The 22,763-nt window shown below is 44.0% G+C and overlaps 1 protein-coding gene across 2 annotated transcripts; it reads left to right on the top strand.

Moving 5' to 3' along the window:
• The first annotated feature begins 207 nt into the window (after positions 1–207).
• Positions 208–22,571, top strand: mmp11a (matrix metallopeptidase 11a). Of its 2 annotated transcripts, none has more exons than XM_035640969.2 (8): positions 208–616; positions 10,751–10,980; positions 15,165–15,308; positions 16,611–16,744; positions 16,838–17,085; positions 18,271–18,475; positions 18,892–19,152; positions 19,772–22,571. In XM_035640969.2, exons 1-8 carry the CDS (start codon positions 494–496, stop codon positions 19,888–19,890), a joined length of 1,464 nt encoding a protein of 487 aa, XP_035496862.1. In that variant the 5' UTR covers positions 208–493; the 3' UTR covers positions 19,891–22,571. The 2 variants fall into 2 exon arrangements, with proteins under 2 accessions (XP_035496862.1, XP_035496863.1); XM_035640970.2 differs by having other exon boundaries at positions 556–676; positions 19,772–22,570.
• The last annotated feature ends 192 nt before the right edge of the window (positions 22,572–22,763 follow it).

Consider the following 22,763-nt stretch of genomic DNA (forward strand, 5'->3'; position numbering starts at 1 on the left):
GAAGTTCCTGACAGGCCTTAATATTGGATTTCTAATTAGTCTTTATGAAATCAAAAGTTACAGGCAGGTGGGAGGGAGAAGAAAAACAACCATCATCATCATCATCATCATCATCATCTGTTTTGTGTTGACGCGGCAGAGAAACGGTTAAGAGTCACGTGGGAGCGGGTGGTATTGTCAGCCCCGGGGCAGTTAAGAAAAAAAAAGAGAAAAAAAACCTGAAGAGAGAGAACAAAGAAATCAGAGTCTATTTAAAGAGAAGTCGCCTCCCGGTCCTGCAGCCGTGTGACTCCCGGCGCTGCGCCCTGCACACACGCTCCTGCACACACACACACACACACACGCTCCTGCACACACACACGCTCCTGCACACACACACACACACACACACACACACGCTCCTGCACACACGCTCCTGCACACACACACTCCTGCCTCGCTGCCCCGTGCACCACCACCACGGCTCCGGTCCCGACGGACGGCGGCGGCCAGGATGCGGACTTCGTCTTCCTCCTCTCTGCTCGTGTGCTGCTGCGTCCTGGCGCTGCAGTGCCTCCCGAGGAGCGCGGTGTGTCACCCGGCGCGGGGACCCGGCCGCTACGCCAAAGGGGCACCGGTGAGTTTGGAGGAGGACGCTGGTTCAGGTCGATAGAACTTCCCCCTGCAGCAGCAGCAGGTTTGGACAAAGTTTGGATGAGCTGTGACACTGTTGTTGCGCGCGTGGAAAACCTCTTGTTCCTGTGCATTTTGAAACTTATCTGCAGTGTTTACTTACTTCATTCTTCCTCCCCTGCAAACACACACACACACACACACACACACTCTCTCTCTCACACACACACACACTCGCTTGTGCACAACAGTTCTCAGCTGTGTCCTCTCCAAAGTTAATAACCTCCACTCGACTGCATGAGTAATTCGTTTCTACACACTTGTCTGCAGCTACACCTCCATCACCCGAGCGCGTGCACACTCGCGCACACGCACGCGCTTCCCCTTCGGGGATCGTCCGCACCACAATGACACTCGTGTTGTAATTAAGGGGAAAATGGCTATTTTACGCGCGCGCAGGCGCTGACCTGTCACTGTAATTAGCCCCCGGGAGCGAGCTGCTCCTTTACTACTCTGAAGAAATTACTATCATCACTATTTATTATGATTCATTTTCCTTTTCTTTTTTTTGTCTGCTCAGCACTCGAGGTTCTCATGACTTGGCACTATGGCCCAGCCTGACGCACGATGACAGTGTGCGTGTTGCGGGTCTGATCCTCTGGGGAGGAAAGAGAAAATAAATGCTGCAAGTTCCCCTGTCTGTCTGTCTGTGTGTGTGTCTGTCTGTCTGTGTGTGTCTGTCTGTCTGTCTGTCTGTCTGTGTGTGTGTCTGTCTGTCTGTGTGTGCCTGTCTGTCTGTCTGTCTGTCTGTGGGGCAGGAAGCAGTAATAACAGGTCCTTACAGGCATTTTGTCAACAACACCATAAAAGAGAGGGGGTCCTCCACGTAGAGTCGTCATGGCGGCGTCAGGGGGCCACGTGTTTCACTTGTGCAGACACTGTCACAGTCATGTGCTTTGGTTGCTTTCATAACGTAATGTCATAGTTTTTGTTTTATGGTCTCACTCCTACTGCTGTCTTCATATTTTGTTTCCGTCTCTCTGTTGTCAGTTCTGGTTTACGGCCGACAACAGTAATTCAGTTCCTTCCCTTTGACAACTTCCTGGAGCAAAACATTTCGGACTGTAATGATAGAGTAAAAGGCGTGTTTGTCTCTTTACACAGAAAGATAAGTAATCCATCAGCACAAGACAGACAGAGCTGTGGGACAAGCAGTTCACAGGGAAGAATGTGGGAGTGATAGTGAGAGCGGCCTTGGAAGTTTCAGAGGAGGACGAGAGCGAGTTTGGATCGTTCTACCTGATTCGCTGGTCGATGGCTGTCGATCAGGTTTGAGTCCTTGGACCTGCTGGTTGTGATTGTGTGGAAGAGTCTTGTAAGACGGTTGAAGGTTGATGCGCCTGTCGTTGGCACGTCGGTGCCCCATACCCGAGGCTGCGGGTTCGAGGCCCGACTAGTGCAAAACATCAACAAAAAACAATCTTTCTCCAAAATTGCTAATTGCCCCTTTAATGGATACATTGAGCTTCTTCAGGTCTTGACTAAAATGGGGGGCGGGGGACTCGGACTGGACAAAACTGGCAGATGTCAAATTTGCAATGATAAGGAGGAGTTGCAAGAACATTGAATTTGACCTATTCTGACACTCACCACCTTAACAGGCACAATTGCAAAATGATGAGTTCATGCTTCCGTTGGGTTTGACGACTTAATACTTTTCCACGGTTTCATTCACAGCAATCAGACATGAGGCCTCAGTGTTGTTATGACACATCTTTTGTCGACATGATTATCTGATGGGTTGAAAACCATCTCCACACAGACGCATTATCAGAACTATGTAGCACCTGGGACTGAGCAGCCTTTTGTTATGTCTGCTGGTCAAATCCTAATCTGTAGTTTTGTCAATTTGTTCCTGTGTTTTCCTGACAAAAGAGCGAGCGATTACACAGGCCCGGGCAGGCCTCGGAGTCTGAGGCCGCCATGACAGTGGGATACACACAGGGCCTGTTTTCCCTCTGCGGTGAAAAACCCTCGGCTTACGTTTCTGTTGTGTCCCATCATGTTGATGTCTTCGGGGCGAAGCGATTGGCTGGGGAACCGTGAGAGCAAAGGTGACATGAGAGCTGGTCTCTGGGTTCCCAGCGAGCGGATCTAGGTCACAGCTGCGCCGGACTGCGAGCGGCTGAAGAGACACAACAAAGAAGGGGTGCTGCTAAAAAGGACATGCGCCCCTCCATCAGTTAATCACACGCTTTTGTTGGATGGCATGAGGGGGGGACCTTCGGACGGGTCCTGATCCTTGCGTTACGAGGTGAGAGGGGGGGGTTAACGTCGAACATGTTGTTTACAGGTGAGGTGATTCCGCTAACTCGGTGCACCCTGTCAGGACGGGGTGAGGTTGGCAGGATGGTGTTGGCACTTGAATTCATTAGAGTGCACATCACTGAGTCTCAGGGTTGGCAAAGGTCTGCAGCCCGATGGATTCCACAAGATTGCGTCTCCGCCTCTCGACCCGAACAAAGATGGCGGCCGGAGAAGTTATAGCCGTCATCTGGGTTTTCATCAACTGGAGAGTTTCCTTGAGGAATCAGTCAAAAATCCCCATTCACCGTAAGCGGATGGGGTCAAGAATGGGGACACCATCTCCAAATGTAGACTGCTAGCTATTCCGCTACCCCTAAAGGTGCTATTGCTACATAGCCAACGTTAGCAGTAGCAGCTGTTTACTTACCAGTCTTCATTCCTTTAGTCCAAGTCTCCAGTGGTGGAAGGCCACGCACATTTTAATTCTTGTTTTGCTTCTATTTCCCATAACATCTCTGCTTCTACTAAACTCAGCATGCTAACCAGCTAGCCCCAGCCCGGGTTGCATTAACTTTAACCAGGCAACTAGTCATAAAAATAGGTCAACGTACAGAAATAACGCCTCTCGAATCAACCACCAGGTTGTTGAATCAGGAGCAACTGGACTTGGTTGCTCGTTTTGTGGCTTTCCGCATTCAACCAAGTCCAGCTGCTCCTGATTCAACACCCTTGTACCTGGACCAATGAGAATCTTCACAGACATCTCTAAACGGCATTCGATCGACATCTAATCATTGTGAAGAGGCGTGTTTTAAGTGTGACAGCATCAAGAAGCGACTGTTCGTGAACCACAATGCTGAGGTTAGCGTCTAATAGCATCAGGCACATCAGAACTGGACAGTACTTACTTATTGAAACCTTGGTGGGCGGTTCATCCAGTCCATCCCTACCAAGGCTGCCGACCCGGATGGTTCTCCGCTTAAATGCTACTGCAGCACTGATTGGTTGGATCTCTTGTGCTTAAACAGGCAAAAAGTGTGCTGTTTAGAATGTTAGACCTTTTGCAGATACTCGGTATTGGCCTGGTTGTAGATAAAAAACTGAGAGAACCATCAAAGTAAGTAGCAATTCATCTCGACAGGGGCTTGAATGTCTAAACCCAATTTAATGTCAATCATCCGAAAATCTATTGACATATTAAATTCGGTGCTGCAGTAAATGCAGTGGTTTTAAAATCTAAAAGAAGTTGGTTGAACACTCGAGGCCCCATGACTGTTAGGTCCTGACTTCACCAGGAACTAACTGCTCCCCTGGGAATGTGTTCTTCTCATTGATTAATCACAACCATCAGTGAAATCACCAGTAAGTCATCCTGCAGCCAGACGGACAGAACATCTGCGAGTCTGAGGAAGCAGCGGAAGAAGTTTGGTTGTGCCAGGAAAAGATAAAGAGATTCAGGCAGATGCCCAGATGCATGTGTGTCACCTTCGACCACCGGGTGTTTCTGATCTTCTGACGATCTATCGGATGAGGAGATTAAAAAAGGCAGATAACAAAGTATCTGGCAGAATAAATCCTCTCCCTGTAAGCAAATCCTTTGTACCTGTGTCGTCGGGGAGAACACACCCTTCAAATTCAAACCTTATCTGTCTCCTCCAGTAAACACTCACTTATGACTTACTTCCTCTCATTGGGATTTTACTCTTACTAGGATTAGACGGTCGCCACGACGATGAAAAAGCCTCCGACTACTTCTGATTTGTCCTGTTAGAAGCAGCATCACCTGCATCTCAGTTCCCTGGTTTGTTTTAGTCCACATCAGTCTGCGATGTTCAGAGAATTTCAGGAGGAATTTTTCGATAAACTTTTATAATTTCCTTTAAGATTAAACCGAATTCCTCTCAACCGTTTTTCTTTCTACTTCTGCTGCAGTTATCGATTTCCTACTGCGCTGACTGAAAACACATGTTGTGTGTTGTGTGACCGCTGAAACATTTTCTTTTACCCAAGTGTTGGTGATCCTTTACCAAAAATGTGTATATTGTTTGAAATATATATATTTATTGGATTGGGTTTAAATAAAACTCTACATAAACACATCTACAATATCATGCTGGTATAAAAACAAGGCTTTTAAATGAGAAAGCTGTCATTATTCTATAAGAGAACAAAAAACTTCACTAACTGAAGATCTGAAATATAAAATCTTAAAGAAAAAGCTGCTGGGTTTTGGTCTCTAAGAAGATGCAAAGGGCTTTTTGTTTTTCACTATTTTTGCCTGAAAACAATCGTTAGTTTCCAGTGTCAGTAATTTCCTACATTACTTGACATTGTCTTTACTCAAATAGGAGAAAACTTAGCTTTTTGTCTGGGACTAATTTCAGCAGCGGATTCATCTAGCAAGTTTTTGGGAGCAGCGACCGTCACAAGTTACGTCCTGCGTTCAGTTTTGTAACTCAGGATTTTTGTGTAATCAAAGAGAGAGAGAGAGAGAGAGAGAGAGAGAGACAGAGAGACAGAGAGAGAGAGAGAGAGAGAGAGAGAGAGAGAGAGATGGGAGGAATGAATGGGGTAGAGATTAATAAATCAAATTTTGTGCAGGCAGAGGAGAAAGTCTCACAAAATGGGACAAAGTGAGTGAAGAACCAGAAACATCGTCACTGTGCTGTGGTTCAACTGCTACTGGTTTCAAGTGCAGTACTTGAGTTGCTGCACCTGATCGCTGCCACCGTTGGCTCCGAGGTTTTAGATGAAGGTTGTCGCTCCTCAAGTAGAAGATGTGAACTCGGTCTGAGGTTCCTCGGTGCAGGTTGCTGGTGACCTGACGGGGGGTGACGGGGGTGACGGAGGCGGGTGGGATTGTTGTCAGACTGGAGACGCTCTTCAGACGCACCGTGTCCAGACACGCTCTCTGAATACCACTGTCAGATCCCCTGCGCCGCCGCTTCCCTCACATCTTGTCATCACTGTAACCAGAAGCTAGATGTGTCCATACTTGTAATGGACCCCCCCCCCCCCCCCCCCCCCCCCCCGCCCCCCCTCCCACGTTCACTGCCACCATCACAAACCCCTCCACATGTTCCCAGCATGAACAAGCCTCCGTGAGGCCTTCAGGCTCTTTGGGGAGTTTCGTATTTCATCGCCCAGCTTCTTGCTCTCTCAGCAGAAAGTGACAGACTAATTGTCTGGAGGGGAATTTTTTCCTTCCCCTCTCTCCCTCAAACGTCGTCACACCGTCTCCTGACAGGATTTCCATTGTCTGCTCTGAGATTACACACGAACACGCAAGCACAGCCACAAGACCGAAGTCTCACCGGCTGACTCACGGACGCGGTATCAAGCTCCCCCAAGTGGAAACAAAAAACCCTGAATTAACCCCTTTAGCTTCCTTTTGCAGCTGCGTCTCAGATTTAAAATAAACGCATGAAGCTGTAACCTGAACACACCTGAGTCAGAGAGTCGACTCATTCAGCTGTTGACCTGTAGATAAGACATGAGATTCAAGATACCGTCCAATGTCCAACACCAAATGAATCTGCCACTGAAAGCAGCCTCCAACAAACGCACCATTTCAAACTTCCAAGGTGTATTAAATATGTATCTCTTCTGTAGGAATCCATCGACCTGGAGCTGAGAGGGAAGTCAGGAAGTGTTGAGAGACAGATTCAGTGCAACGTACATGAGAGCGAGGGAATTCATTTGTCCAGTGAGATTCTAGGATGGAACCCAGTAGAGTTCATTCCAGTTCAAATCAAGGCGCACCAAATCTTACACACTCATAGAATCAGTCCAGTAAATATGCCTGATTTTTTTTTTCATCAAGATCCATGAATTATTCCTGAGAAACCAGTTTAAGCTTAAAAGAATATATATTGCACAATGTTAGAGAAAGTGATAAAAGAAAATCCCTTGTTATGCCTCTTGGTCCAGATCAACCCCCCAAATTTCATGGATTCTTATTTGGCCCATGTTCCATCCTTCCACCAAGTTTCTTGGAGATACGTTCATATAAAAAATGGACAGGAGCCAAAACAAAAACCTCCTTGTAAAATATTTTAAGAATACTTAAGAATGTTTTTTCCAAAGGAAGAGAGTCAACCACCAGCCTGACTTTGTTAACTCTGTCGTACGTCCATTGATAAGAGAAGGAGGAAACCTGCAAAATATTCTAGATGGAGCTAATCCATTGTTTGGGTTTAACCTTGAACTTTGAAGTGAAGCCTGCTGGGAATCAGGAACATTTAGGGTGTAACCGTGCCGTGGGGTCAGACGGGTCAAACAATCCATTTGACACACAGGCGGGAGGTGGGGGGGTGGGGTCAGTCGTTTAACCTCTTTTTTTTCCCTCCATCTCGCTCTTTGAAATGACAGAGGAGCCCCCCCGGTCCACCCACCACTTAGAATTAGCTAAAGTTTTACGAGCCTGAAAGCCGACACTCCCCGTCACCTGATTGGGATCAGGCAGCGGGCAGCTTCCGTCTGAACTGTCTCGCTCGGGGAGGGACAGAGGTTCGCTTGTGACCAGGTGATTGACAGCTCAAAACCCAGGGCTCTCAGCAAAGACCACAGTTGAACTGAACATGTCCTCACCAGAACCAGAACCAGAAACGACCGAGGCTGGACAAAGCTGGTAACTGCCCCAAACCCCTAGAACAAGGGGTCAATAAAGTCGTGTTTGATGAAAGTCTTGATTCTAACACAGAAAAAATATTATGCCGTTAAAGAAACATAGGTAATGGTGGGGGTCAGTAAGGGGTCATCGCTCCAGGGGTCACCTAGCAGGGACTTCCTGTGGCTGTAGTGACGAGGTCACGATGGACGCGTCAATAAAAAGTTACTCAGGGTGAACACGGTCGTTCACATCGCATCTCGTCTTCTACCAACAGTCAGTGTTGGGTTTCTTTTAACTAAGTAATATCAGAGGCGGGATCAGAACCGATATCTATACTTTTTATTTTTTTAAAGAGTACTTCTGAAAATAGTAGCAGAGTAGAACAATGCGAATCGCTGATTGGGTTAGAATTTATTCAAAAGGTTGAAGCTTTGAATTCCAAATTCTAATTGATCTTCCAAAAAAAGTCTGATTTAAAGATAAAGCCAACATTTTTTGGGGGATTTTTTCTATAACTGTTTGCTTTAACTCCGCTATAGAAAATCCCTAACTTCTCATTGACGATACCTAGGACATGAACTCTGTGTCCTCTCTGGAAGCTTCAGTATGTGTGGACTGGTGTAGGCTCTGTCAACAAAAGCAATCAAATACAGATTGAGTTCTACGCTGGTAATGATTTCGAGGAGTTTCTCGTCATATGCCTTCGCACTGATACGCTTCAGACCTGCTGTACTGCACCTTGATGAGGCTTTTGTTGTTTTTCTGAACTTGGTGACGTGAGTCTCGACAGCAGGGAGATAACAGAGCAAAGAGAGCAAACTCACAGCATCACACAGGCCCTACACATTTTTTAGCAAAAATATAACCTTCTTTTTCTCAGGACGCCTTTAAAAATCTGTCGGGAGCTTAGTTTCGGGCGCCGCCGGCTCTTTCAGTTCATTCATAACAACACGAACCAGCCATTTAGATGAAACTGTAGGACGTGTGAGTAAGTGCTTTGTGCGTCGGAATAATCTCCTCTAAACAAAGTGAAGCACAGGAGGTGCAGAGGTCGGACGAGAGGGCTGTTTGTTAGAGGTGTGTTGTGTTTGTTCTGCGATCCAGACCCATCAGTCACGGTGTTTTCCGCAGTCTGGGGCACATTCCTCCAATCCTGCTGCGTTTTGTTCCCCATAACTTACAACGTACGACGACGCGATCCGAGTCCCGCAGAGAGGGAACACAACAAAAAACACCTCTCAACCTTCACCACTAAACAGCCTGTGTCAATTATTCTATATTTCATAGGTCTGGTGTGAATCAGGGTTCGGCCTTTGTCTGGTTGACCTCCCAATCTTTGGTTCAATAATGCCGACAGTGGATATGTCTGATCGGTTTAGAGTGTTTCCTCCTGGGTCGTGTACTCGTCAAGGCCTGTAACGCTCAGTTTTAGTACGTTTCATGTTTTATAGATTAGTTGTAAACATGAGGCGACATCAACCTATAGAGGCCTTATCTCTTGAATTGTTTTGACTTGTTATTTTCAATATTGTCATATAATAATTTAGCTCTCTGTACAATTTGCAAACAAAAAAAGTCTGGATTTGAAGGAACGATACTGTATTTGACCTGAACTACAACACTTCAGGACTCTTTGTGAGGTTTAATATGGTTTTAGGAACCTACAGGTGAACAAGAGCTTTTTTTATAATTTCAGATTGACACCCCTCGTTTGTTGGTAGCATTACGACTGGTATCAGAAGAGAAACTGGTTGTAGCTAATCATCAGCGTTTTACAAGCTGAGTTAGCTAAGAACTAGTGATCAGGAACCAAAGTTTATGTAACGTTAGAAACACGCTGTTCAAGCTAAGGTAGCTAAGTCCGAGCTGGTGATCAGGGCCAAGGTTTATCTCACATTAGCAACACATTATTAGCTTTACAAGCTGGGTTAGCTAGAGCCTGTGACCAGGCGCAATGTTAGCAATACAGCACGTTCATGTTCTTCTTTCTCTTTTGTTTCTGGTTCTAACTTGTCTGCCTGAATTACCACGATATTATCACTTGTCATTGTGTAGCATTGATAGACTGTAAGGATGGACGACATGACGGCTGATGCTGAAAAGTGAAGAAAAAACATCTGGACTAAGGATGGTAGTAATATTGTAAATAATTAAAACTTTTTTCATGCAGAACCTCCCTCCACCCTGATACTGGCCCATGGATAATTCAGAAAAGGGCAACATCAGCAAAAGGATCCTGAGGTCAAAGCTCAGCGTGATGGTGGCCTGGAGACCCTGGAGAGATTACATAAGAAGCTGTGGGAAGATTAGTAGGATCCGATGATAGAGGTCATTTGTTTTGTCTCTACAATATATCGATAGCGTCTCTTCCCACAGGTTGTTTTCTGACGGGCAGTGGAAAAGGAAATGCACATCACTTTGTGTGTAACTGAAGCTGCGCTGCAAATGTGGGATTTTGGTCTGGAGGCTTGAGGCCTGAGGCAGATGAGGAGGTGCTGGTGGGGGCGGCTCTCCTCTGTAATTTGCTTTTGTGGAAATGAGAAGAGCCATTTCCTCTGTGGGAAGAGGGGGCATCCACGATGATGGGACACTCTGGGACCGAGTGTCTCCTAAACTGGGGCAAACTAGTTGTTTTGTTGACCTAAATATGAGCGTGTGCTGTCAATAACCTCAGAGTTCAAAATGAGATGCTGGTTCCTGTGCAGCACGTCTGCCTCAGGACTTTCTTTCTGTTCTTTTAGGACTTATCCTTCTTGCAACTTTTATTTCCTTCTTATTTTTTTTCACTTCTTCAATCGTGTCCTATTTTTTTGCCCTGTTGGTGGCAGTGTTGCTCGGTCACTGGGTCCACCACTTTGATCCAGGCTGAAATATCTCAGAGACGATTTGATGGATTGCCATGAAATGTGGGACACGCATTTATGGTGCCCCAGAGGATCAATAGCAACTAAATTAGTTATAACATTATTAATATTAATATCCTCATAATAGCCCCACAGACGCTCTATCTCACGCCTGGTACAGAGTGTAACCAAACAAGTTTCTTTGCTACTTTCAGACAAACAGTTGACATTTTCCCTCCTAGCACCCACGCTAAATGCACTTGCACCCATCTGGTCTTAAAATGACGTGTGATCATCATACAGATTGTTATCTCGAGGCAGTGGTAAACTAATAACACCATCAAAGAAGTTTAAATTAACTCCGCTGTCCTTCCAGGTCTCTGAGAAGTTCCCCGACCTGAAGAAGAGGGGAAAAGTTCCTCACGCTCAGGACTCGGTGAAGGAGGCGAGTCAGCCGAACAACACCAACTCCAACATGTGGAACCGACCTCGCTGCGGCGTGCCGGACTACCCAGCCCAAAAGGGGGTACACCACCATGGACAACACCGCCAGCGGCGCTTCGTCCTCTACGGGGGACGCTTGGACAAGACAGACCTCACCTACAGGTAAAGATCTGTAGATCTACACACCCACACACACTCATACGCAATACTGATCACTGAACGCCACGTAGCCTTACCACACTCGTCCATTAGGAGTATGTTACCCGCTGCCCCAATTCCTTCTGTGATGTGGGGTAAAAAAAGAAGAGTGTAACGATAAATATAAAAATATGTTGTATATTTAAGCAAATGTTAAGTTAAAGGACCCGTTGAACATAGAGGAGCATTTAGCGGCTAAAGAGCCAACTATTTACCTCAGGATGTGGAGGAGACCAAAAACAGAGCTACAACAGAGTTGGGATATTAAACTTTATGAGATGGAGACAAACATGTCTCCAAATTAATAGTTGCGTTCCAAATTAATAGTTGCGTTGTTTTTATGACTGAAACCAAAGTGATGATATGTCAGTGTTGTGTTCCGTATTGTGTGTGCTGGCCAAACAGTGATTACAATCTGTTATTGCAGCTGTAAAAAAACAACAACTGGTGGATAAAATGATGACTGTTGCAGGCAGGCAGGATTTTTTTTTTTTTTTTTACAAAGGCAGTGTTTATAATGTACTTAGGAAATTATGTCTTGAAATTATGATTATTTAAAAAAAAAGGGGGGGGGCTGGTTTTCTTTTATCTGAGGCCTCGGCACCACCGGGCGTCTGGCAGTCGTCTGGTGGCTGCTGCCTCTCTGTCTGTGTCTCCTGGGGTCTCGCTCATTGTGGTCATTCTTTAACTTAACAGTATATTAAGACAAGCAGAGAGCGAAGGGGGGGGGGGGGCTTTAATCAGCAGCACCGACCACACGCTAACGAGATTCTGAGCAATAAAACGCTCACAACATCGACACCTGACAAAAAAGTGATGTGGTCGGCTGCGACCGTGGCAACGGCCCGCCAAGTCAGAGCATACCTCTGCATGACCCGACAGGGGCCGTCTGTACGTCTTGTGGGCTTCTAAATGAATCTGAGCGTTGACAGAGCAGAGCTACGCTAATGATTCCCCGTGTTTACTTTCTCATTTAGCGTCAGCAGGCGATTTGAGCTCGGGACACGAGTCTGGACACGACGCTCTCACCGCGTCAGCTGAGAGAGAGAGTAGCGTTGTTCTGACGGCTGTTAAAGAGCCCCTCCAGTCACTTTTTAAAGTATATGAAAATAATCTACTATGAATAATATTTTGTTAAAAACATTGTTTACCCCTAATTTTTTCTTTTTAAAAACCCTCTGAAATGTGTCTGAAACCATGCACTGTCTCTCCCTCACTGAGGAATTCTGACACTATGAATATTCATGATATGGAAATGACACAGGCCCCACCCACCGCAGCTGCTCACCCTAAGTTGGCCGGTGGAAGAATGTTGCGCAACAAGATGGATAGAGGCAACATCGGAGAGATTCAGCCATAAAACTTTATCTAACTGCTAATGCTAACGCTAACTGTCCGCTGACACACCTGCCATCCTCTCGTGGATGCTTAGGGCTAATGCTAACGCTAACTGTCTGCTGGCACACCTGCCGTCCTCCCGTGGATGTTAACTGCTAATGCTAACGCTAACTGTCTGCTGACAAACCTGCCGTGCTCTTGTGGATGCTACTGCTAATGCTAACGCTTACTTCTGCTGGCACACCTGCCTCCTCTCGTGGATGCTACTGCTAATGCTAATGCTAACTGTCTGCTGACACATCTCATCTATGTAAAGATGCTATGGAAGTTTCATTACCTTCAGATGTAGCTGTCAAATTAAACATAAGTCTCGTATTAATCAAGGTTTTTGTTAACAAATCAGAAAATGTTTCAGGAGTCCACAAAAAACAAACATGTTCTAAAAAATATCCTGAGGGAACTCCACTGACAAAAGGCAGAAAGACCAATTTGAACATTAGCATCAATAGTCCAGGAATAAACTGAAAGCACACACAACATGTGTTTCCAGTCAGGGCAGTCGGAAAACCATAACTGCAGCAGAGGTAGTAATAAAAAAATAAATAAAAGGTTGAGAGGAATTTGGTTTTATCTTAAAAGGAAATTATAAAAGTTTATTCCAAAATTCCTCCTGAAATTCTCTGAACATCACAGACTGACAAAAATAAACCAAGGGTCCGAGAGTTCATGTTCATGTGAATAAAAAAATATATATAAACTCGTTTATTGCCCGTTTTTAAAGAAGCTTGTAACAGGACTCTGAGCGTAGCAGAAATATCCTTTAATAAAAACCTGCTGTATTCAGCCGTGTGGGTCCCCGGAGTCATATTTCATAAAGTTTTTCATCTTTTAATCTCTTGGGTATTTGTGCAAAAAAAGGTGTTAATCCGGAGGATTTCAAGCTACATGAACTTTGCACTGAGAAAAGATCTCTTTTGTGCAAACGTGAACTCAAATATTTGCAGACTTTTTTCCCCTCAGCGTTTGCTCGAGTTCACACCGTTGATCAAACAGAAACGATGTTTTTGATACCGAGACTCTACTTTTTATTTTGTCAGTGTCACATTTGTGTGTGGAGTTACAGACCTGGAGTCAGTCCGGACAATGTGACCCAACTCATCATTGAAAGTCTTGCTGCAGGAGGAAACGACTGACGTGTGTCGTCCAAAGTTCAAAAGTCTGCGTCTTATCTCTTTAAGAGATTCTCTTTTTGAACAGTCACGGTTGCCACGGTTGCCAGGTTTGGAATGATTGTGCCAAAACCCAAATCCCTGCCTTCCCCAGTAGCAGCTGGCAGCGTGTTGGACAGACTGAACAAGTCCCGACAGATTCACACTGACGAGACGTTTCAGTCTCCTCGTCTCTCACTCAATACACATCGGCGTATTTTCATGAATGTTGAACTGTCCCTTTAGCTACTTGGGCTCACGTCAAGGAGACGCGGTTGCTGGTTAAAGGAACAGTTCAGATAATCGATAAAGCTCCGTAATTAGCGTTTTTATTCCCGTTCAAATGACTTTTAACAAAAGTGACAATTTGTTTATTTTGAATGTCAGAATATCTCAGACGGAGTCTGAGCTGGTCGCCTAGCAACCGCTGCGAGCCAGAAAAAGCAGGTTAAAAAAAAATCACTGTAAAAAACTCATTTGTTCTTATTTTGGAGATTTGGGGTTTTAGCCAAAATAGTCACATTGTCTACGACACACAGTGATGTTTCCTGAGCCTATCGAGACGAGAGCTGCAACAGTTACTCGATTAATCAATTAGTAATTGACTACTCAATAAATCTGCAACTATTTTGATGAAAAAATAAGTCCTAATCCTCTGACTTCATTCACAATGTGAATATATTCTGGTTTCTCTGCTCCCCTGTGACAGTAAACTCAATATCTTTGGTGTGTGGACAAAAGAAAAAACATCATTTAGGGGGTTTTGGGAAACATAATCGACATTTTTCAAAATTTAATGAACCAAACAGCTAATTGATTAATTGAGAAAATAATCGACCGATTAATCGATTATGAAAATAATCTTCAGTTGCCGCCCTAATCAAGGTCTGAAACACTCATTGAGCTCGGGATACTAGCTTAGCATCACAACATATTTCATTACAACACTTTGGATTTTGTACAGCTAAAACATAACAAACAGATATTAACTTTATTTGTGTTAATTGTGGACATTGTGGTCATTAGGTGAAACAGTCTCCAGTCTTAATGCTAAGCTAACTGTCTGCGTAGCGTCACGTCGCTCACGCCGACGTGAGAGTGTCATGATTCGAACTCGTGGCCCTTTTCTGCAAAAATTATCAATCTCATTTTACACAGTCAGCGTCTTGAATTCCATCTTAATTACGAGCCGACGATGTCGCCCTGTCATGTCGGGCTGCGGTTGATTTATCCCAAACAAGACGTGTGAGGATTTATTTCTCAATTTTTTACCGCAACATTAACTCTCTGATTCGATGCCAGATTCAGCCGACTGCTCTATATCATTTATGACGCGTTTATGTGCAGTTGGTAAGACGAGGAGGTTCCTCTCCAGTTATCACGCTGGGTGGTTCCATGGCAAAGAGGAAAAGGGCGGCGACGGGCGACGAGGCCTCGAGGGAGTCGGGGAAACAGCGAACCTCCCCGAGCTGACAGGGCGGCAGATCTTAGATTAGAGGGAGGCAGAGCGAGCGAGCGAGGCCGGTGGTCCCTGCTACTGTACGTCCTCTGTGTGTGTGTGTGTGTGTGTGTGTGCTGACACCTTCCCTCCCTCGGCTGCAGGATCGTCCGGTTCCCGTGGCAGATGGGCGAGGACAAGGTCCGACGCGTCTTCCAGGAAGCGCTGCAGATCTGGAGCGACGTCACGCCGCTCACCTTCACCGAGGTCCACAGCGGGAAGGCCGACATCCGCATCGACTTCACCAGGTGGGAGAGGGAAATGAAATCAAATACAACTTCTTTAATAAAGTAGAAAGGATGTAAATGAGGAATTTATGATTCATAAACTAAATTTTACGTGTGAAAACACCTGCACCCCATCACATTTTTTATTTTACAAAGAATAAAAAGTCAAAATAAATGTAGAATGTAAAACCAGTAGTGATGATATCAACAACTATTTATTACGTTTATAATTTCCCAGAACTACATCACAGTAAAATTATATATAAGTACTTAAAAGTTCTGGAGCAGCAAAATGAAGAAACCAAATCTTATGTGGACAAAGATCGTTTGTTACTAATGTTTTCACGGAGCCAGAAAGATGGAAACAGGAGATAAGTTGAGCAACAAAGAGTCGATAAGAATAAAGAAAATCCACAGTTTCATCTGTTTATCATCTTTTAAAATGACTTCATGCTCTTTTATGTTGCTCAGTTTGTTTTTGATTTGTGCTCTATTGTTCGTCACGTCACAGACTCGGTCATTGTTTGTTCTGCTGCACAAAGATCCCAAGGACAATGTATAACTTCCACAAAAACAAAAAATATCTCATTATTGTTGTGAACTCGTTGAATTTACACTAACAAAACTTCATGAGTCTTTACTGTGTGTGAAAATTTGGAAAATTGGAAATGTGAAAATGCTGCGTGAGTAAAACATAGAATAGATGAATTATTACTATAAACATCTCCCAAGACCCCAAGCAGGACGTTTAAGGAGCTGGTAAGATAACAACATGAAATCAATTCATCTAAGGCTTTTGTACATCTGACTTGTCAAATCAGCTGATTAGTCCTTTAGACAAGTGAAAGAGGAAGTCGGCAATAATTTTGATAATCACTTTACAATTTATGCTTTTTTCCAATCAAAAATTGGGGGGAAAAGTGAATATTTGCTTGTTGTCTTGTTAGTTTCCAACGAAACAAGCTCTGGTGAACATTCATAGTTACTTTTTTTCCCCCCTTTCAATCAATACATTTCACAATATTTTATATTTTTCCAAATTTGATTTTTTTTTCCAAATTTGCATTTTTATTTCAAAATTTTAATAAAACAAAATTAAATTTAAAAAAAATCTTACTTAAAAAAATGAGTTTTCTTTTTCGAAAAGTGAATATTTGCGTGTTTTCTTGTACATTCGGACAAAACAAGTTCAAAGAATCAACCAATTGATCAAAGAATTGGCGGACGAACGTATCGATCCGTCACCGTGGAGCGTTTGTCTTCTCGTCTGACTCATCATCGGAGATTTATGTTGAGACGTGTGTTTGTTTTACGAACCTGCAGGTACTGGCACGGAGACAGCCTCCCGTTCGACGGCCCAGGCGGGATCCTCGCTCACGCCTTCTTCCCCAGAACTCACCGACAGGGCGACGTTCACTTCGACTACGACGAGTCGTGGACGCTCGGAAACCACATGGGTGAGAGAGAGAAAGGCGTTCAACGAACATTTCTTTCTTTTGGAAATGTCTGTCCTGACATGAAAAAATGTCTTCTTCCCCTCCCTCCTGCAGGTACTGACCTCCTCCAGGTCGCGGCCCACGAGTTCGGCCACGTCCTGGGCCTGCAGCACTCCCGCGAGCCGGGCGCCATCATGTCCGCTTACTACACCTTCTCCTACCCGCTGAGGCTGAGCGAGGACGACAAGCGAGGCATCCAGTTCCTGTACGGAGCTCATCCGCAGGTCCTGCCCTCGCCGCCGCCACCGCCGCCGCCTCCGCCGCCGCCGTCCCACCCCGAGACCAACGAGATCCCCACGAACGTGAGTGGACCTGACGAGGCGTTGACACGAGTTTACTTTGCTCCAGACATTCATGGTGCCCAGAGGTTGAATCTTTCTGGCTCCCCACGTTTGTTTTTCCATCGCACACTGGCCCTCCCCAAAATTGCCTTTATCCCGCAAGTATGAAATTTGGGAGGCAGGTGTATTCTGTAGCCTCAAAAAGGCCTCTTGGAGACACGCTCTATAACCAACAGTACAACAACAAAGTACTTTTTTTGTCTTTTGTTCCAAAGTATATTATTTTGTCTTTTTTACACAATTCGTACTTTAACGAACTCCTCCTACAGATTTTACATGAGCAACTTAAAATTTGGTGTGTGTCATCTAAAGACCTATGGGGTGAAAAGTTATAAAAATTCAGAGTTTTGTTCAGAGGGCCTCGCCGTGACGACCTGGTGAATCTCGATCCTTCATCCACCAAATCAAATGTAATTGAATCTAATCTAGATTTTACACGTTTTGTACTTTAACGAACTCCTCCTTTAGATTTACATGAGCAACTTCAAATTCGGTGGGTTTCATCCAAACACTTATGGGATGAAAAGTTATAAAAATCCAGAGTTTTCGTCCGAGGCCCTCGCCGTGACGACCTATGGCGAAATTCAATCCTTCATCCTAATCTATACAAATAAAGATGAATATAATTGAATCTAGCGCCACCGTGAGGTTGCCGTATACATTTAAAGTGAATAACATCAGAAACTGTTGGATGAAAAGTTGTGTTTTTTTAAACTGCACAGTATCGACAATTTGTAGTTTCCGTTTTCTTTAAACTGCTGCTCACTGGAGTAATTTGTAAGATCAATTCATTTGTTGTTGACGAGGTCTTAGTCTTTTTAAGAGGAAGTTGTTCCTGTGGTCATTAAAGACTTGAACAGTGACTTTGAAACATGAGCCGTAGATCTTAAATGAGGGTCAAAGACAAAAGTCAGAGGCGCCACTCTCTCTTGTAAAACTTGTTGCCGAGAGCTTTTACCCTCAAATTCCTTGTGATGCCTTTACGGCGGGCGAACGCGATCTTCATCTGGATCTTAAACCGAGTCAAACACGAAGACCCAGCTCTGATTTACTTCTGGCATCGCTTCAGGCAATCAAACGCCTCTTCATCACTTCATCCCGCTGCGTTTGGAAACAGACAAGTGATGTCGCGTGTCTTGTTTCCAGCCCGACGCCTGCCAGACGGACTTTGATGCCGTGTCCATGATCCGCGGCGAGCTGTTCTTCTTCAAGTCGGGGTACGTGTGGCGGATCAGGGACGGCCATCTGGAGAGCGGCTACCCGGCGCTGGCGTCCCGTCACTGGAGGGGGATTCCCGACAACATCGACGCCGCCTTTGAAGACAAGTCGGGGAATATCTGGTTCTTTCAAGGTGAGCGAGGCCGTTTGAGCTGCTGTCATGGCGGTTTTCGTGTCGGGGCAGGAGAAACAGAAAGTGTCAGACGCGCGTAGGGAAGTGTAAAGCGTAAGTGTAACAAAACAAAAGAAATGATGATACAGCGATGAAGTGTTTCACTAAAACCAGGACGTGGCCGAGCTCGTCCTCACTGGTATTTGCTGATATTCTGAAAAAAAAAGGATTAAAATGTCAACATCATATAGATTCTGTGAGTCACATTGTTCAGCAGGAAACTGAAATATGAGGCGACGTGAACTGTACGATTGGCTTTTGGGTTTTTTCATTTTCATAAAAAGTTTCCTTGACTTGGATTCGCTTCATCAACGAGGTTGTTTCCAGCCGACCTAAAAGAAAACAAGACACAAAACTGTGTCCGTCCGTCTCCGCAGGCGACAGCTACTGGGTGTTCGATGCCGAGATGCAGGTCCGCGGGCCCGAGTCCATCGGCAGTCTGGGCCTGTCGCTGTCCGGGGTCCAGGCGGCGCTGCGCTGGGGCCACGACTCCAACTACAACACCTACTTCTTCAAGTCGGGCAGCTACTGGAGGTTCAGCCCCCGCGAGCGGCGGGTGGAGTCGGCGTACCCGCGCAGCATGCAGGACTGGAGCGGCATCCCCGACGACGTGGACGCCGCCTTCAGGGACATCTACGGTACGCTCGGCGAAAGAACGGAAACTTTTTACAGTTTTTATTCAAGGGTTTCAAAAGGTTCCACAGAAGGTTTTCAATCTTTGTATTGAATATTTAAAGCCACGTTGTTTCGACTGCAGTCACGTCACTTATTGTTTTAGAAACAATCGGTCGAAATCAGAAGAATTAATTCAAATTCAAAAAAAAATTCACAATATTTGGTAGATATTGCACTTTTTTCAAATTTGAAAATTGAATGAAAATGGACAAATCATGAATAACTCAAGTAATATTAATTATCATTTTCCACTCTATTGAGTAAATTTCTTGAAATTTGGACCAAATGTCCACTTGGACACAAATGAGATCTGATCAGAATTTGGTCAAAGGTCAAAGGTTAAGGTCACTGTGACCTCAGTTGTGGCAATTCACATGCTAATTATGACAAAATAGCTTTTGATAAATGCCTTCGTAGTCGTCACTGTGTTCATTACATGAGCGTGTGCGTTGCACCAAAGCGTTCTGCTAACAGATGTTTCCCGTACGTACATTTTCTTCGTCTTCTTGCAAAAATGATTATTTTTAAAAAGGTTTTTAAAAATCCATAACGTGAGCTCCTCTGCGGCCTCTTGTCTTCCAGGCTACGCCCACTTCATCCGCGGACGTCAGTACTGGAAGTTCGACCCGGTGGGCATGAACTCTCTGGAGGGATACCCTCGCTACATCGGCATGGACTTTTTCGGCTGTAGAAACGTGTGAGTCTTCTCGCGGAGAATCAGATGAACAGATTCCATTTTTTTCTTTCTTGTTGTTGACAAATGAAGAGGAGTTTTTTTTTTTGGGAACAAAGACGTTTGTATGCTCGGATTCGAGGAGGAGGAGACGAGGACGAGACGACGTCCTTCAACAGAAATTCTGTTTATGCTTTACTACGTTTTTTTATTGATACTCAGATCAACTCAGGAAAAACCCAGCGATGTTTCCTCCGACGTGGCGACTCTCCCGTGCAGCTATACTCATATTTATTTTTGCACAGTTTGTCACGAGATCTGCGTGGACGAGGCCGACGTGAGCGGCTCTCGCCTCTTCTCTTTTGAGGCCCGAGGTCGGGAGTTCTCTTGGTTCTCAAGACGGCACCGGTGCAGACGCTCTTCACTTCCTGTGTGCCGGGTGTTTTCTATTCCAGATGTTTCTGTTTCTTTTAAATCTCGGCTGGACGCTGCTGATCCTCCGGCGTTTTGAAGAGCGAACACGAGCCGCGGAGAGTTCACTCAAATGTTCTAATGCTGTAACTTTAGACGCACATATGAACCATGTTGCTCTTTTCATCGTGTGACCACACATGCAACTGATTTTCCCTCACGCCGACCGTGAACCAGAGTTTTGCATCACACAAAATAAATTACATATTTTTTTCTGTGACACAGTCGTAAACTTTGATGGAGCTCGATGGACGTTCTAAAGGACTCTGGGCTTTTCTTGCCCTGAAGTCGAGTCTGTCAGGCCGCCGCCTGTAGGGAAGTCGATCTGAACCACATTTACAGAAAACCTGCAAAAAATAAAAGTACAAATTAATGTTTGGTGCGCTCACATAAATGTTCAACAGTCACAGAAGAAGAGGGAACAGGAAGATGAGGAAGCTAAAGTCTCGTCATCGCTCCACGCAGGTTTTTAAATTTCACGCGTCAGTTTCTCGACCAGGCGTATGAAAAAGGTTTTCACCAATCTACTTTTCTTCATTGACAAAACAAAAGATTATTTTTTCAAAGTCAGTTTCCACGTGGGAAGAAAAAAGAGAAACGTAACTGTGTCACTGTGTCTTGACGTCGCTCCTCCGACACGAGGTCACGGTCGAGTCGCCGTCACGCGTCCGTCTGCAGGAACCAGCTCCAGGGCGCCATCTAGAGGCCGACACGTCACCCTGCAGGAGGAGACGACCTCATGTCTCTCTCTCTCTCTCTCTCTCTGTCTTTGCTTTTCTAAATAAAACATGGTGCTGCGTTCAGGGACGATCGGTGTAACGTTCAGGGACGATGTTCGCTCACAGACAGACTGTCACTTCGATAAAGTAACTTTTACAAGTATTACTCCAGTTTCTTCTACTTTTATACTTCTAATCTACTACGTTTCGGAGACGAGATATTTTTGGGCTGCAACTTTAACAGATTAATTAATCTGCCAGGTATATTATTATTTTTGATGATTCGTTCTTTTAAATGGTAGAAAATGGCAAAAGAAATGCTTGTTTGTAATTTCGACCTTGTTTTGTCTAATGAGAATCCAAAGATTCTCAGTTCACTGTCACGTGTTGGAACATTTGGAAACTATAAATATTAAATATTTTTGCATTTTTGCTTAAATAAAAAAAAAGATATATATTAAATAAATAATAAATATTTTTGCAGCTCAAAAATCTTCTACTTTTTTTTTCTCTCAAACTTTCATTTGACAGGTATAATCATTTCTAAAATTAGACATAGACATAAAAACATGATTTAAAGATACAATACATTATTAAGAATGAACGCCGTCCCAAACAGTTACTCATTTTATATAAACTATAAACTAAACTATAGTTAGTTCACAACAAATATATAAACATACCTGGATCTTTCCAGGATTCATCACTGTAAACAATTTACTTTCATGTTTCTAGTTATTGAGTTCAGTATTTAGAAGTAATATTTGGCTTGTGAACTCTTACACATAAACTTTCACATGATTTCATTTAAAAAAGACCAAAGACTAAAACATTTGAAATAAAAATATAAAACTAATATCATTTTGTCTCACGAACACAGTAACTCTATTGTAAAGTAGTTGAAACGAGCTCCACATCCAGGAGCTTCAGCAGGAAACAGCTTCTGATCCATCGACAATTTGATCATTTTAAAATATGATGATGATAAACTATGTAGAAAATTCAAGACTTTCACATGTAGTTCAATATTTTCACCTTATTGTTTCAGGACTTTTACTCACGTGAAGTATCTGAAGTCAAATGACCTCACGGCCGTCGCGACCTCTTTGTGGGGTCGTGACCCGCAGGTTGAGAACCGCTGTTTCTTCCTCTTCCTCTTCCTCTTCCTCTTCCTCGTTGGTTTGTTCAGTGCAGGACACTGACGAGTCATTTCACTTTCACTTGTTTTAGATGATGTTGTTGTTTCTGTAGTTGTTGTTTTTATTGTTTGAATCATTTTCTACAAACTCATTTCAAGTGTTAATCGGTGCAAAAAAATATTTATACGCAATCGACTCAGCAAAGGTTTTTTTTTCTTGTACATACGTGTCTTTGATTATTATTTTTTTTCTTACTCATTTGTAGCCTTGAGCTTGTACATTGAAATATATGAACTGCATATTGTTTCTTTCTAATAAAACATAATCTTTGTACCAAACTCTGCAGCATGTGGTGAGAGACCGAAACCCAGTCGCCTCAAAATAATGCAACAGTTTAAACTGTATATCATTTTAACAAATCATTAATCATTAATCAAAAATAGTTTTAAATGCTTCTTTAAACCCAATATTTTTTTGTGAAAAACGTTCTCTTTTTTTTGGTCTTTTTTTAAATTACTGCATGAAATGTTTGTGGTGAAAAAGATAAAAATACTTTATTAACAAAATAAAAC

This window comes from Scophthalmus maximus, chromosome 19 (assembly GCF_022379125.1).
Source record: "Scophthalmus maximus strain ysfricsl-2021 chromosome 19, ASM2237912v1, whole genome shotgun sequence".
Classification (NCBI taxonomy): domain Eukaryota; kingdom Metazoa; phylum Chordata; class Actinopteri; order Pleuronectiformes; family Scophthalmidae; genus Scophthalmus; species Scophthalmus maximus.

What these genes read in the sequence shown, in the direction of transcription:
- mmp11a (XM_035640969.2), top strand. Translation starts at nt 494, where the DNA reads ATGCGGACTTCGTCTTCCTCCTCTCTGCTCGTGTGCTGCTGCGTCCTG. An exon ending in ATCCGCATCGACTTCACCAG is followed by an intron (nt 15,309 to 16,610) that starts GTGGGAGAGGGA and finishes ACGAACCTGCAG; the next exon opens with GTACTGGCACGGAGACAGCC. An exon ending in GACGCTCGGAAACCACATGG is followed by an intron (nt 16,745 to 16,837) that starts GTGAGAGAGAGA and finishes TCCCTCCTGCAG; the next exon opens with GTACTGACCTCCTCCAGGTC.